Source organism: Rhinoraja longicauda, chromosome 16 (assembly GCF_053455715.1).
Source record: "Rhinoraja longicauda isolate Sanriku21f chromosome 16, sRhiLon1.1, whole genome shotgun sequence".
NCBI classification, from domain to species: domain Eukaryota; kingdom Metazoa; phylum Chordata; class Chondrichthyes; order Rajiformes; family Arhynchobatidae; genus Rhinoraja; species Rhinoraja longicauda.
Genome location: NC_135968.1, coordinates 10,920,089 through 10,935,354, shown reverse-complemented (window position 1 = coordinate 10,935,354; position 15,266 = coordinate 10,920,089). Strand labels below are relative to the sequence as shown.

The 15,266-nt window shown below is 40.4% G+C and overlaps 1 protein-coding gene across 1 annotated transcript in view; it reads left to right on the top strand.

The window, feature by feature from the left end:
* Nucleotides 1-15,266, top strand: part of ipmkb (inositol polyphosphate multikinase b) — a 77,254-nt gene that overhangs the window by 42,845 nt on the left and 19,143 nt on the right. Inside the window, exon 5 of the mRNA XM_078413194.1 lies at nucleotides 12,231-12,312. Coding sequence (XP_078269320.1) covers nucleotides 12,231-12,312 — 82 coding nt within the window. The remainder of the gene's footprint in view (nucleotides 1-12,230; nucleotides 12,313-15,266) is intronic.

The following is a 15,266-nucleotide window of genomic DNA, read 5'->3' as shown; positions in this document are numbered from 1 at the left end:
GTGATATGCAAAATCCTTGGAGTTGTAGGAGACGGCCAAATTCTCCATTGTATCTGTTGATTGTATCTATAGATTATGGTTCTTTAAGTATGTACCAATGTACCCTTTAAAACTGTGATGAGAGTTTCAACTTCAATGCTATCATTTTAAGCAGAGAAATTATAGACAATTTCATCTGGGTGACTTTTTGTACCTCTATTAATATTATTAATCGCTTTAGATCAATGCCCTTTGTTTTTGACCCACCTCAAAACAGAACAACGAAGATCCATTTATTTATTCTGTCCAGGCGCCTCATGATTTTATACATTGCCTTTCCCTTAATTTTCCCTTCGCCGCCTCTGTTCCAAAAAAACACAATAACTTTCCCCATTGTTAAAATTTTTGGCAACATCTGTGTAAAATTTCTCCGCCCTCTCTCCAGTTCAGTCAGATCTATCCTGCATTTGGGTGACAAGAAACATGCAATATTCAAGCTATTGAAATTTCATCATTTTTTTTTGTCAGACTTGAATGTGATTTGTTTCATCACATGTAAAGGTAGCAGGTTCTTCTATCCTTAACCTATTGATACTCAGAAGATAGACACAAAAAAGCTTGAGTAACTGCTGGTCAGGCAATATCTCTGGAGAAAAGGAATAGGTGATATTTCAGGTCAAGAGCCTTCTAATTCAGCAAAGGCTGGTGACTAAAGTTGAGTCCAGCTCTCTGAGTCTTTGGGGGAAATTTGAAGGGCAGGCTCTTATTCGAATAAGGTTCAAAAGTGAGTGCTATAATTATGACCACATAGTTATATGTAGTTTCCACTCTGGTTTGTGTATCATTTGAAAAATTTAGTATTCACTTTTAAGACAAATAGCGTCTCAATTTTACAAATCACCCCACTTTAGAAATGTGAGGGTACAAAATGTTGATTGATACTAATTTGCAAAGTAGTAAAAAAATAATCAGCAACCTAAGATCAATTTACTGGAATTAATTCATAGTTTTGTGGTAGATTCTCAACGTAAGTTTTTCAATTATTCAATGGAGATGGATGTTGCTGAGAAAACCAGTGTTTAATAGTATTCCCTAATTATCTCTCAGAGGACAATTAAGAGGCAACTACATTACTAGGTCTGGAAGACTAAGGATGACAGATTTCTTTCATGAAGGACATTAGTGAACCATAAAGGTTTTTATGTCAATTGGTAGTTTCATGGTTATCTGTATGAATAGTAGCTCTTTCTTGCAGATTAATTTAATTACTTGAATTTAAATTCCTCAGCTTTGTGTACTGGGTTCAACAGTGTATAGTTCTGGGTGCTTTGCCGATTCCTTAACTACTATGTTAACATACCCTATAATTTAATGGAGGCACAAGAAACTGCAGGGTCTGATGAAGGGTCCCGACCCAAAATGTCATCGGTCCATTCCCGTCACAGATGCTGCCCAACCAACTGAGTTCCTCTAGCACTTTGTGCTTATCCCCTTTATTTAAATTGGCATTTGTTTTTTAAATATCCGTTTATATTTCACAGCATTTGCCTAAAAAAAATGCTTTCATATGGTTTGCTGCATATGATAAAACTAAAGTACTCAGGAATTATTAACCCTCAAATGAGTTAGTTCCCTGGGAGTTGTATTATTTGACAAGTAATCTTTTGATGGCTATGATGAGCAAGGATACCAGATGACAGTTGATGACAGTTTTGAGTACCAATTCAAAGTCGCAACAAAAAAAAACAGAGTTTGCTTCTACTTATGAAACTGCACTTTGAATCAACTATAACCATCTGGAAATGTGCATATTTGAATTACTCCAGCATTTGTGTATATGCACAATTGAATGAATGTATTTGAATATTGTTGTTTAAATTTAGTATTTTGAAAAATGGATTGAAAATCTAGATTTGGAGTTGGTGAACATAAATCCATTCTTACAATTAGAATATTGTTTTTTTGGTAATGATATGATGATGTAGCCTATTGGCAGGATTTGAAAATGTAATGTAATTACATCAATTAAAATTTCAGTAGATCTAACTGATTGCATTCCAAAACACTGCTTTATTTTGAAGAATTTTTCGAACAATATTGTTTTTTATTGAGTAAAAGTGATTTTAATATCCACTTAAAATAAAAATGAAGTGAAAGTTCGTACCATTGGATTCAACAAGCCTTGAATCAAAATATTTTACGGTGTTTATTATAATTATTATTTGCAGGTATGCCTTTTTTTCCTGGTGTTTTTACCACTATATTAACTCCTGGAACTCTGTTGTTTCTGGTTTCATGTATTCTTTAAAATTTATTTTATGGGATGTAAGTGCCACTGGAAAAGTCAGAATTTGTTGTCCATTCCTAATTACCTTTGAAATCATGGCAGTAGGCTGCCTTTTGAACCTCAGTAGCCCTTTCGGTGAATGTGCTGCTACAGTGTTATTTATTAGGGTGATGCATGATTTTGACCAGACAATGAAGCGATATCAATGCACTTTAAGACAGGAGGTTGTGTGATTTGACATAAAATGCTGGAGTAACTTAGCGGGTCAGGCAGCATCTCTGGAGAAAAATAATAGGTGACGTTTCAGGTTGGAACCTTTCTTCAGATTGAGTCTGAAGTCGAGTTCCAAACTGAAACGTCACCTATTTTTCATCAGAGATGCAGCGTGACGCTCTTGAGTTACTCCAGCATTTTGTGTCTATACTGGTATAAACCAGCATCTGCAGTTCCCTCCTACACGTTGTGTGATTTGGATTGGGATCTGTATTGATTGTGGCCCTTGCTTTATTTTCCATGTGAATTTTCCACGTTTCCGCGGATTTCTGCGTTTTAAAATCCATTTTCCGCATTTGTTGCATGATTTCCGTATTTTTCACTTTGCCAAAATCACCTTTACCAACGGAGAAATAATATCGAAAAAAAGAAAGAAAGAAAAAAGGAAAAGAAACGATGTATAGACTTGTAATGAACACTAGGGTTCCGCTAGAAGTCGCTAGGGGTTCCGCGAGAAATCCCCCGCGCCCCGGAAGTCTCCCCGAAAATGTGGCACCTAGGCTGGGAAAGTCAGCCAATCCTGACCTCAACGGGACTTCCACGGCCGATCGGTGGGTTGAATTTGCAACCTGCGGCCGGGGCACCGGAACTCCAGCCCAGCTGGAACCAGAACATCTATCCCCAATTCCTTGGCCGGCTGGATAAACCAGCAAAACTCTGGAACCAAGAGTGCCAGAAAAACAGTGGTGGAACTGTAATGAGTAAATATTAAATTTAAGTGCAAGATTATATAACTAAATTAATTAAGATGGGGTTAAAATATAAAACACAGCAGAAAAGCCAATTACCACCTTTATGGGCTGATTATCAATTAATGTGCGAATTTACTTCAAAATGTTATTAGTATATAGTGACATTCACATTATTTTGTAATGTTCATTTTTACTTTGAAATGCACTAAAAGAGCCTTGAAACTGGTAATTTTGTGTGTAAATTTTCAAACATTTTCCAATTTCTGACCCCCGCTGTATGCCTCGTGCAAGCGCTCGGCTCTGTTCCTCTTTTTTTTTTACCTCGCTCACATGCCTGATGTCTACTTTGGTGGTAGAATCAGGATTTTGGGAGGTGCTACCAAAATAGTCTTGGCTGAGATGGAGGGAATGAATTTTCAGGGGAGGTGAATGGTGTGCCACGGTGAATGGTGTGCCACGTTGCATTGTTCTGAATAGTAGCAGGTATAGGAACATATGATGTAAGACCAGAAATTGGCCATTTGTCCTTGTGAATTATCCATCATTTAGTAAGGTTAGGCTGATCCAATTATGGTGAATTTTTCCAATCTAATCCCAGTAATCAAATTCACTATAATAAGGTCGTAAGTCATAAGTGATAGGAGTAGAATTAGGGCATTCGCTCCATCAAGTCGGATCTTCCATTCAATCACGGCTGATCGATCTCTCCCTCCTAACCCCATTCTCCTGCCTTCTCCCCATAACCCATGACACCTGTACTAATCAAGAACCTATCTATCTCTGCCATAAAAATATCCATTGACTTGGCCTCATCAGCCTTCTGTGGCAAAGAATTCCACAGATTCACCACCCTCTGACGAAATAAATTCCTCCTCAACTCCTTCCTAAAGGAACATCCTTTAATTTTGAGGCTATGACCTCTAGTCCTAGACTCTCCCACTAGTGAAAACACCCTCTCCATATCCACTCTATCCAAGCCATTCACCACGTAAGAATCTAAGTGAAATTACGTCCCCCCCCCCGTCCCCCCCCACCCAGCCCAGTTCAAGGGAAACATCATCTCAGCATTCACTTAGTCGGCACCCTCAAAATCATAAGTTTTAATAAAAATATCTCCCATTCTTCCAGATCATTCCTTGAAAACCCATTCATCCAAGAAATTGATCCAATGCAAGTATATCTCCCTTTAAATAAGGAGAACAAACTATCCACACAGTACTGTGGATGTGGCCTCATTAAAGTGGGCCTTTTGCACTCTATCTCTTCTAATAAATGTCAACATTCCATTTGTTATCCTAATTACGTTGAACTTTGAGTTTCAAGTACGAAGACCAGCCAGATTCATTTGTACAGCAGCATTCTGGAGTCTCTCTCCATTTGTAGTCTCTCTGTATTTCTATTTTTCCTCTCTTTTCACCAAATTGTACTCCAAAGGCTACATTTTCCCACTGACGTAATCGATAATCTTTTCAGATTCTATTCCTCTATCAACTTTTTTTTCCCCCACCTATTTTTTGTATTAGCTGGAAATAAAGTCCTAGTACACTCTTCATTCATTTAATATTGCAAATAGTTGCACAACACTTTTTATGAGTAGCCAACCCAAAAAGCCCCCATCTATCCCTGATTGTGTTTTTGGGTAGTCAGCCATTACTATTCTTAAATATCACCCTCATTGCCAAGATGTCATATCTTGTGCAAATCCTTTTATGTACTGCGTTACCAAAACGTTACCGGGCGGTCATGGTGGCGTAGCAGTAGAGTTGCTGCGTTACAGCGAATGCAGCGCCGGAGACCCGGGTTCGATCCCAACTATGGTTCTGTCTATACGGAGTTTGTATGTTCTCCCCGTGACCTGCGTGGGTTTTCTCTGAGATCTTCGGTTTCCTCCCACACTCCAAAGACGTACAAGTTTGTAGGTTAATTGGCTTGGTAAATGTAAAAATTGTCCCTAGTGTGTGTAGGATAGTGTTAGTGTGCGGGGATCGCTGGTCGGCGCGGACCCGGTGGGCCGAAGGGCCTGTTTCCGCGCTGTATCTCTAAACTAAAAGTCTTTTGGAAATACAAATACACAACAGCTGCTGGTTCTCCTTTGTTCATTGTGCACAACCAACATCTTCAAAGAACTAATAAATTTAACAAAATGATGGTTGACCCATATTGAATTTCTATATGTTTTGCAACTAATTCATTATTATAATCTTAGAAACATAGAAAAATAAGAGGTAGAGCATGCCTTTCGGCCCTTCAAGCCTTCTCTATCATTCAGTATGATGATGGCTGATCATACACAATTACCCTGTTTCTGATCCTGCTTTCGCTCTTATCCATTGATTTCTGTATCCATAAGAATGCCATCTAGCACCTTTTTGAATATATTAAATGATCTAGACTCAACTAGCTTCTGTGGTAGAAAATTTCACACTTTACCACCCTTTGAGTGAAGAATTTCCTTCTCATCAGTTCTAAATCTCATCAAGTGCATTGTTCTCTGAAGCAAGTACGTAGTTCCCTGAAAGTGGTGTCACAGGGTGGTGAAGATGATTTCTGGCATGCTGGCCTTCAGTCAGGGCATTGAATATAGAAGCTGGGATGTTATGTAGTAGATGTACAACATGTTGGTAAGGCTGCACTTGAAGTAATGTGTACAGTTTTGGTCACCCTGCATTAGGACAAATGTCGTTAAGATGGAAAAAGTGCAGAAGTTATCTAATAGGAACCTGATGGGCAACTTTTTCACACAGAGGGTGGTATGTATATGAAACAAGCTGCCAGAGGATGTTGTTGAGGTAGGTACTATAACAACAATAAAAATAAACTTGGCAGGTACATGGATAGGAAAGGTTTAGAGGGATATGGGTCAAATATGAACAAATGGGACCACCTCAGTTGGTCGGCATGTACGAGATAGGCCAATAGGTCTGTTTCTGTACTGTATGACTGACTCTAAATGATTTACCTCATCCTTTGTAACCCCCAAGTTCTGGACTTCTCCACGATCAAGAACATCTTTCCTGTATCTTGTCTGCCAGCTCCGTCAAAATTTAAATGAAGTCCCCTTTCGCTCTAAGTTCTAGTAAATATACATCCAATCATCCTAATTGCGCTTCATGCATTAGTTCTGTCATCTCCCAACAGTTGTCCAGTATTGGATGTTGGACTAACTCGTTGGCAGTCTGAAGAAGGGTCCCGCCTCGAAACATCACCTATCCATGTTCTCCAGAGATGCTGTCTGACCCGCTGAGTTACTCTAGCACTTTGTGTCTTTTTTTTTAGTCTGCAGTAACCTTGTTTTTCTCTAATCTTCCTTTGAGTTTTATTAACGATGTTCCAGTCTGCTGGGATTATTTCAGAATGTAGGGAATTCTGGGGGATCATGATTAATGTATCCACCAGTTGTACAACACTTTTTAAGACTCCAGTAGCCTCTTGAATATTGTTGGAACTGCATTTGTTTTGGTAAATGGACTAGATCACATCAAACTTCTGATTTGTGCCTTGTGGATGAAAAGCCTTTGCCTACATAGCTGCATGATGGGAAAACGAGGAAGAGTTCTTATGAGTCTTTAAAAAACGCACCTTATTTATACAGTGCCCTCCATAATGTTTGGGACAAACACCAACAATTTATTTATTTGCCTCTGTACTTCACAAATTGAGATTTGTAAGAGTAAAAATCACATGTGGTTAAAGTACACATTGTCAGATTTTATTAAAGGCCATTTTTATACATTTTGGTTTCTCGATATAGAAATTACAGCAGTGTTTATACATAGTCCCCCCATTTCAGGGCAACATAATGTTTGGGACACATGGCTTCACAGGTGTTTGTAATTGCTCAGGTGTGTTTAATTGGCTCCTAAATGCAGCTATAAGAGAGCTCTCAGCACCTCATATTTCCTCTAGTCTTTCCATCACCTTTGGAAACTTTTATTGCTGTTTATCCACATGAGGACCAAAGTTGTGCCAATGAAAGTCAAAGAAGCCATTATGAGACGGAGAAACAAGAATAAAACTGTTCGAGACATCAGCCAAACCTTAGGCTTATCAAAATCAACTGTTTGGAACATCATTAAAAAGAGAGCACTGGTGAGCGTACTAATCGCAAAGGGACTGGCAGGCCAAGAAAGACCTTCGCAGCTGATGATAGAAGAATTCTCTCTATAATAAAAAAAAATTCCCAAACACCTGTTCGACAGATCAGAAACACTCTTCAGGAGTCAGGTGTGGATTTGTCAGTAACCACTGTCCGCAGAAGATTTCATGAACAGAAATACAGAGGCTAAACTGCAAGATGCAAACCACTGGTTAGCCACAAAAATAGGATGGCCAGGTTACAGTTTGCCAAGAAGTACTTAAAAGAGCAACCACAGTTCTGGATAAAGGTCTTGTGGGCAGAGGAGGCGAAGATTAACTTATATCAGAGTGATGGCAAGAGCAAAGTATGGAGGAAAGAAGGAACTGCCCAAGATCCAAAGCATACCACCTCATCTGTGAAACACGGTGGTGGGGGTGTTATGGCCTGGGCATGCATGGCTGCTGAAGGTACTGGCTCACTTATCTTCATTGATGATACAACTGCTGATGGTAGTAGCATAATGAATTCTGAAGTGTATAGACACATCCTATCTTCTCAAGTTCAAACAAATGCCTCAAAGCTCATTGGCAGGTTCATTCTACAGCAAGACAATGATCCCAAACATACTGTTAAAGCAACAAAGGAGTTTTTCAAAGCTAAAAAATGGTCAATTCGTGAATGGCCCAGTAAATCACCCAATTGAGCTTGCCTTTTATATGCTGATGAGAAAACTGAAGGAGACAAGCCCCCAAAACAAGCATAAGCTAAAGATGGCTGGCCTGGCAGAGCATCACCAGAGAAGACACTCAGCAACTGGTGATGTCCATGAATCACAGATTTCAAGCAGTCATTGCATGCAAAGGATATGCAATAAAATACTGAACATGACTACTTTCATTTACATGACATTGCTGTGTCCCAAACATTATGGAGGGCACTGTAATTAAGATCAATTCGAACAGCCACATGTGATGTGTAAATCTATGGGGACTTTTAATCCAATCTCGGCCTATTTGTTCTGTGTGGCTCAGTCGTTTCATGATAGGTTATGAAGTTATGATAAAAAAGTAAGTTAAAAGGAGCCAACTTCTTTTTCTTCTGCTTTTGCAACTGGTTGGTGTACAAGAACTATTAAATTCAGAGCAGATAACATTCGCCATGGTTTCTGAATTTTACAAATGTTTGTGAAACCTGTCTTTCAGCAGAAACTCGGTTGGAAACTAGACCAGTTTACTGCAAATTATCTGGGTTCGGTCCCAAAAGATGTAGGTAATATTTGACAGTTAGTCTGCTTCATCCTTCTCTAGGTCACATCTTCCTATGGAAAAAGGCAGTCAGGAAACTATTGTATATATGGGTAATTTCAATTCAGACCAGTAATTGACAGGTATGTTAAGATTGCTACATATCCACTTACAAGTAATGCTAATCCAAAATGCTACAGTACACACGAACCCTGAAGATGCATCACTTGGCATGTGTAGTTCCTGTTTATCAATGAATGCTAAGATGTAGTCTGTGTTAACACAAGGCTTCAGCAGTGTCTTTCAAATATGTCCGTCTCACAGCTATACCACCCTTTCTCTAATGTTGTTCACACAATAAGAAATCACAACTCTGATCTGGCTATATTTTTAGTCTATTAAAAAATCTTCTTGCAGCTGTCATAGATTGTGCTATTTCATTTGCATCTGAGTAATGGTTGTATTATATATTCGCACTGTTGCACTGAATTATAATTTCTATGTTTCATTACTGAGACGGTCAATTGCAATTTATAGTGTGGAATTACCAAATATTTATTACTTTTATAATGTAACTAATTTGAAATTTTAATTTCTGGGCAGTTGTTTGCAAATATTGTAAACAAGTTATACGGTATCAAATAGCAGCAGTATTACATTTTTAGAGAATCTACTAACAATTGTCTGGTCACGATAAAAATACTACTCTGATCATCTTTAACTGTCTCAAAGCCACAACTGTATTATAAAATATCTGTTGCCATTTAAATCTACAAACTTTTTGTGATTTAGATAACAACTTGATTGTGCCAGTAATTAATTTTTATTTTGAAAAAACTTTGTAAACAAAGATTCCAACTTCATAAAAAAATTATCTACAGCAGATCTTCCTTTTATGAGTGTACAGTTAATTTGCAATACAAAAGATCTTTTCACATGAGAAATTCACAGAGGTTTACTGATGGCCTATGCAGTATAAAATCTTTCAGATGTGATAGATTATTAAGATGAGTTAGTTAGGATGAAGCATTCACTAAGATAGTTATTTTTGGAAGATTATTTCTTATTTCCCAGATTTCCTAAATTAATTTAGATGTACGATCCATTCCCATTGAATCCACAAATCATTTCAGGCAAATAAACCTTTTTCAGCATTAAACCTGTTGCGGTATAATGTGTAGAAAGGAACTGCAGATTCTGGTTGTCTTGTCAAAGACTGTACTGAAGTCCATGGAAACCACATCAACTGCAATGGACTCAGCAATATATTTAGTTATCTCTTAAAAAAATCTCACATAAATTAGACCCGATCTCTCCCAAAACAAGTGCTAACTATCCTGATCAATCAGGAAAGGTTTTTTCCAATAACGTTCCTACCATGGACGTTAAACTGCGTGACATATAATTACGTAGCTTATCCCTGCTGCACCTCTTGAATAGACGTACCACATGTCTTGCTGTCTTCCAGTCATCTGGTTTGTCCTCTGTGGCTAGCCATTGATTTTAATATATCTGCCAGGGCCCCATCTCAGCCCCCATATCAGCGACTGGGAATAGGTTCCATCAAACCCTGGGAATTTATCCAGCTATTAAGAAATATTAGCCTGTTAAGACATATTATAACCTTTTTAATAATAATAATAATTTTCATATTACCATGTTCCTCCCCGAAATAACCAGCTCCAATGACATGTGGGAACATGTTGGCATTGAACTCTCTCATTTTCACTTTTGAAAGAGTGTTACTGAATGTAGATTTACTTGCAAGTAACTGCCCCAAGTCTACATTTGCTATGTCCTCCTCACAATATTAAAATTGTCCATCCTTCACTTATGACATTTACTTTCTGAACCTTTATACATAACTACCAAGTATGGGGTCGCCCTCCCCAAGAACTCGCCTGCTGACACTTCATCCACTTGCTTAGCTTCATTCCTTCAGATTAGATCCAGCATTAACCCGTCCCTAGCAGGACTGTTTACAGACTGGTTAAAAAATCTCTCATGGATGCTCTTTAAAAGTAATATTTCCCTATTAACTTTGGGGAAGTTGACATTCCTTGCTGCTACAGCACCCTTTGTGATTTGTCTACAGATCTGTTCCTCTGCCTCCTATTTTGGGTGGTCTGTTGTATAATCAAATCAAAGTGGACTCAATGATAGAATTGGGATGTTGAATCGTATTTATAGTGCAGAAAAAATATTAACAGTTCACGCGTTGACTGAGAAAGTAATGAAAAGCATGCAAATTAATACTAACTCAAGTCAGTCTTTTGTAGGTTCGGATGCCAAATCAAGTCAGTCTTTTGTAGGCAATAATGTTTTGAAATAACTTGGCCATTTTCTGTAGAAGCAGTGCAAAGGGCCGCATCCTCTCACTCTTCTATTATCATTGGGTTAATCCAGTTGCAGGTAGATGCCAAGAGTGTGCATCAACAATCATTGGCGTGGATTGGCATGCATGGCTTCATAAGGCATCAACAATCATTGGCGTGGATTGGCATGCATGGCTTCATAAGGCGTTTGATATAGATTTGGTTGAAGGGACCAAGTTAGTGTAGGCACATTTACTGATGATAGAAAGTTGGGTACTGGAGTGGGATATAAAGAACTTTAAGGACGTACAACCCAGGTAAGTAAATGAGTCAAACATGGCAGATAGAATACAATGTGGGTAAACATTAGGTCACTCACTTGGGGATCGATGGATCTGACATTAGTGCAGGAAAGTAGCACCAGTGCAACAAAAGCGCAGCCATGAACTGTGAAGCAAGCATGAGGGGCCTAAAATGACCTAGCTCTGCTTCCATGTCATGTTTATTATATTCATTTAATGAACTTCAATGACAAATTAGTTAAAATGCAAAAAAATTGTGAGGATTTTGAGGAGTTATGGTGGGGGGAATGTGGGTTGTAAACCAAGAGGTATGGATTTGATGGGTTGAATGGTCACCATCTCTGCTAACTAAAGCAGAATGGCTCAAATAAATTTGTTTTCCAAATCTTTTTCATAATTCCTCGTCCCATTGAATAGTCTTTTGTACAACGTATTTCTCATCATAAACCCATGTTAGTGATGCTCTTATAATGTGAAATCTTTCAAGCCTATTTTAATCCATTTTTTATCATTGTGTCCCCAAATTCTTAGTTGTTTTTAAGTTCCTTCTTGAGTCTCCTCGCTTTAAAACTTGCATTTCAATATCCCATAACGTTTTGCATGATCGTTTGCAATCTTCTAGAACTGTGACTTTGGAGAAATAGAGCAGAAGAGTTATTTTCTTATATTAGTGTCTTAAAGTGTTTGTACCACTGGTTTAAATGTTATTCACTGTGTGTTACATGAGCCCCTAGTGATCTGCCAAAGCATTTAATGTTCCCATTATGTGGTGAGGCAATGGATCTAATTCAAAATAAAGTTCACTTCAACTGATGCCATAACCAAGTTTATCCATTTGAAATTGAAGGATTCATAAATATATTATTTTTCTCAATCACATTTCTTGCTTATGGATTTTTTCCAGTGCATTTGAGGATTGAAATATTTTCTGCAGATTCACTGTGCACATTTTATTTAAAATTTAATGGTTATTTAAATGGTCAATGCATTTTCAGCCCCCAGCTGATCTGTTAAATGAAGTGAATGCCAGCATTTTATCCTATTTGTAATTTTCCTCCAGGTTTACCAGTTTTCATCTGATAGCTATGTGACATATGATCAACGTTATGGAAGAGGCTTAACAAAGGAAACTTTGAAAGAAGGTGAGATTCTAATCTTAAATTCTGAAAAGATTATGCATCTTGCTGAGATTCCTTCATGTAATTTGAGATGATAACGAAACTTGATGATACTATAATTTGCTTTGGATTTCTCCACCCAAGCTTTAGTATTTACTAGACCAAGTGGACCCGTTGGGCCCATTCCTCATAGAGGGGGAACAGGGAAGGGGAGAGGGTGTCGTCACTGAGTGAGCCCTGGATTCAAAGCCTCTCCTGTATTGGTGAAGCACCCTCAACCCCCCAACTCAATCCCCCTTATCCCCCCTCCTTCCCCCACTGACCCTCCATCCCCCCTACCCCACCTCCACGTGTCCCTCCCCTGCCCACTCCCCCAGCCATGCCTCCATCCCCATTCCCTCCTCCCCACCCCTATTCCCCCTCCCCCTCTCCTGACCCCCACCTCCCTCCCCTCCTCCCATCCCCACTCTCTCCTGCCCTCCCTTCCCCCCACCCCCACTGTTCCCCCCACTGCCCCCCCCACTGCCCCCTACCCGCACCCCCTCCTCCCCCCTCCTCCACCACCCTCACTCTCCCCGACCCCCTCCCCCCACCCCCACTCTTCCCCACCCCCACTCTTCCCCACCCCCACTCTCCCTGACCCTCTCCCCCTCCTCCCCCCACCCCCAATCTCCCCCTCTGACCCCCAACCCCACTCTCCCCCTCCGACCCCCACTCTCCCTCTCCTCCCCCCACCCCCACTCTTCCCCTCCTCCCCCCACCACCACTCCCCCCCTACCCCACCCCTACCGCTACCCCCACCCTCCCCTGCACCCAGTCGGCCGCCACGCCCACTCCCCTCCGTGGAGCCGTTGGCTGCGAAAGGCACTTACCAGTGCCCGTGCGTTCAACGCTGACTGCCGACGTGCGAGTCTCTGCTGGGGCGGGGCCGGGCGAGAGGCGAGTGCGACAGGCGAGAGTCCAGAGGTGAGGTGAGAGGCGAGGTGAGAGGGGGGAGGGGCGAGGGAACGACTGAGGCCAGGCGGGCGGGCGGTACCGCTGCCGGCAGCCATCTTGTTTTGGCGAGTGAGGAGCAAATGAAGTCGAACGTGGAGCATTGTGACGTCAGACGCTGAGGAGTTTCAGGAAATGGGTTAGAAAGTGAAATTTTAAATTTTAAAATGTCTGTAGCTTTAAAAATGTAACTTCAATGATATGCCCAGGATAATGGTGAGTAATGTGGTGCAAACATTGTGGCGCTACAGTGTACCGTTTTGGCTGTGCGAAGCACCAAAGTTATGGTGTGCACAAACACACATACACACGGACAGAGAGTTTCAGTAATATATACTAGACCAAGTGGACCCGTTGGGCCCATGCCTCGTAAAGGGGGAACAGGGAAGGGGAGAGGGTGTCGTCACTGAGTGAGCCCTGGACTCAAAGTCTCTCCTGCATTGGTGTAGCACCCTCAACCCCCCCTCCACTCAATCCTCCTTATCCCCCCCACTGACCCACTCCATCCCCCCTACCCCACCCTCACTTGTCCCTCCCCTGCCCTCATCCCCACTCCCCCAGCCCTGCCTCCACCCCCATTCCCCCCTCCCCACCCCTATTCCCCCCTCCCCCTCTCCTGACCCCCACCTCCCTCCCGACTTACTATGTGAGGAATTAGGAGAAACAATAAATTAGTGGCGGCATTGTGGCACAGTGGTAGAGTTGTTGCCTTACGGCGCCAGAGACCCGGGTTTGATCCCGGCTAAGGGTGCTATCTGTACGGAGTTTGTATGTTCTCCCCGAGACCACATGGGTTTTCCCCAGGTACTCCAGTTTCCCCACACACCCCATAGACGTGCAGGTTTATAGGTTAATTGGCTTCAGTAAAGATTGTAAATTGTCCCTGGTGTGTAGGTTAGTGCTATTGTATGAGGATCGCTGGTCGGTGTGGACTCAGTGGGCCAAAGGGCCTGTTTCAACGTAGTATCTCCAAACTAAACTAACCTAATGTAGTGCAAGGCAGACCAATCATTGGAAATATTTTGTGAAAATTTCTCCTTGTAGTCTCCTTTGGTCATATTGATTTATTTCATTTGATCTTATTTTGCAAAGTTCCTTGAATATTCTGATTTGACTGTACAATACATACAATTGATTTTAATTGTTTTGTATTTCCATTGTAACTTTGTTCTGTAGACTGCCTGTTAGGGTAATGTACATGGCAGTCATTCGAGGCAACATATATTGGCAGGACAACTGCAGTTTAATGAGATCTTCTTTATCAACAAGAGATCCATCATGGCTTGATCAGCAAAAGAACCAGACAGTAGTTAGAAATTTATGAATATTTTCAGAATTATCTTGACTTGAAAGCACAAAATTAATTAAATAAAAAATGTGCTCCAAAGTTAATAATTGAATCTAGCATAATTCTGCAGATGAGAAAACGTGTAACTTGGTTTGTTATTTTTGAGTGCCGTATGGAAATTAAGCTGAGACTTTGGTTTGAAGTTTTCTTTTAAACCCTGCTGACTGTTTTGAATAAATTGTGTTCCAGTTCGAGTATGAGAGTGTAGAACTTACCGCTCTAATGTAATCAAAGTATATCATGGTTAGCAAAGTAAAAAATACAACACGTTACAGTGCATGCATTTCGATACATAAAATGCACAGTATTCATGCAAGCTGAGGTTAAATTCTGCAATTAATTTGACTTCTCAGATGATTGGGAACTAGTTTGTACCACATTTTGCAGGTTTTTTGGGGGATTACTTTCTCCGATCTTTCCTTAATTTTCCTAATAAAAAAGAGTTGGCTCTATCAGTTCCCTTTGTTATTTTATGTACACCTGCTGCTCATGTATTCACTGTTTTGTAATCATGTTGGCCTATTCTCAACCAGCACTGCCTTTAACTAGAGTGGACCTCTTTGCTTTTGTGATGAAACCTAGCTTCCTTATTAGGCCTTGTTATAACAGGAAGCTGGTTACAATAGGAAGCTCACTT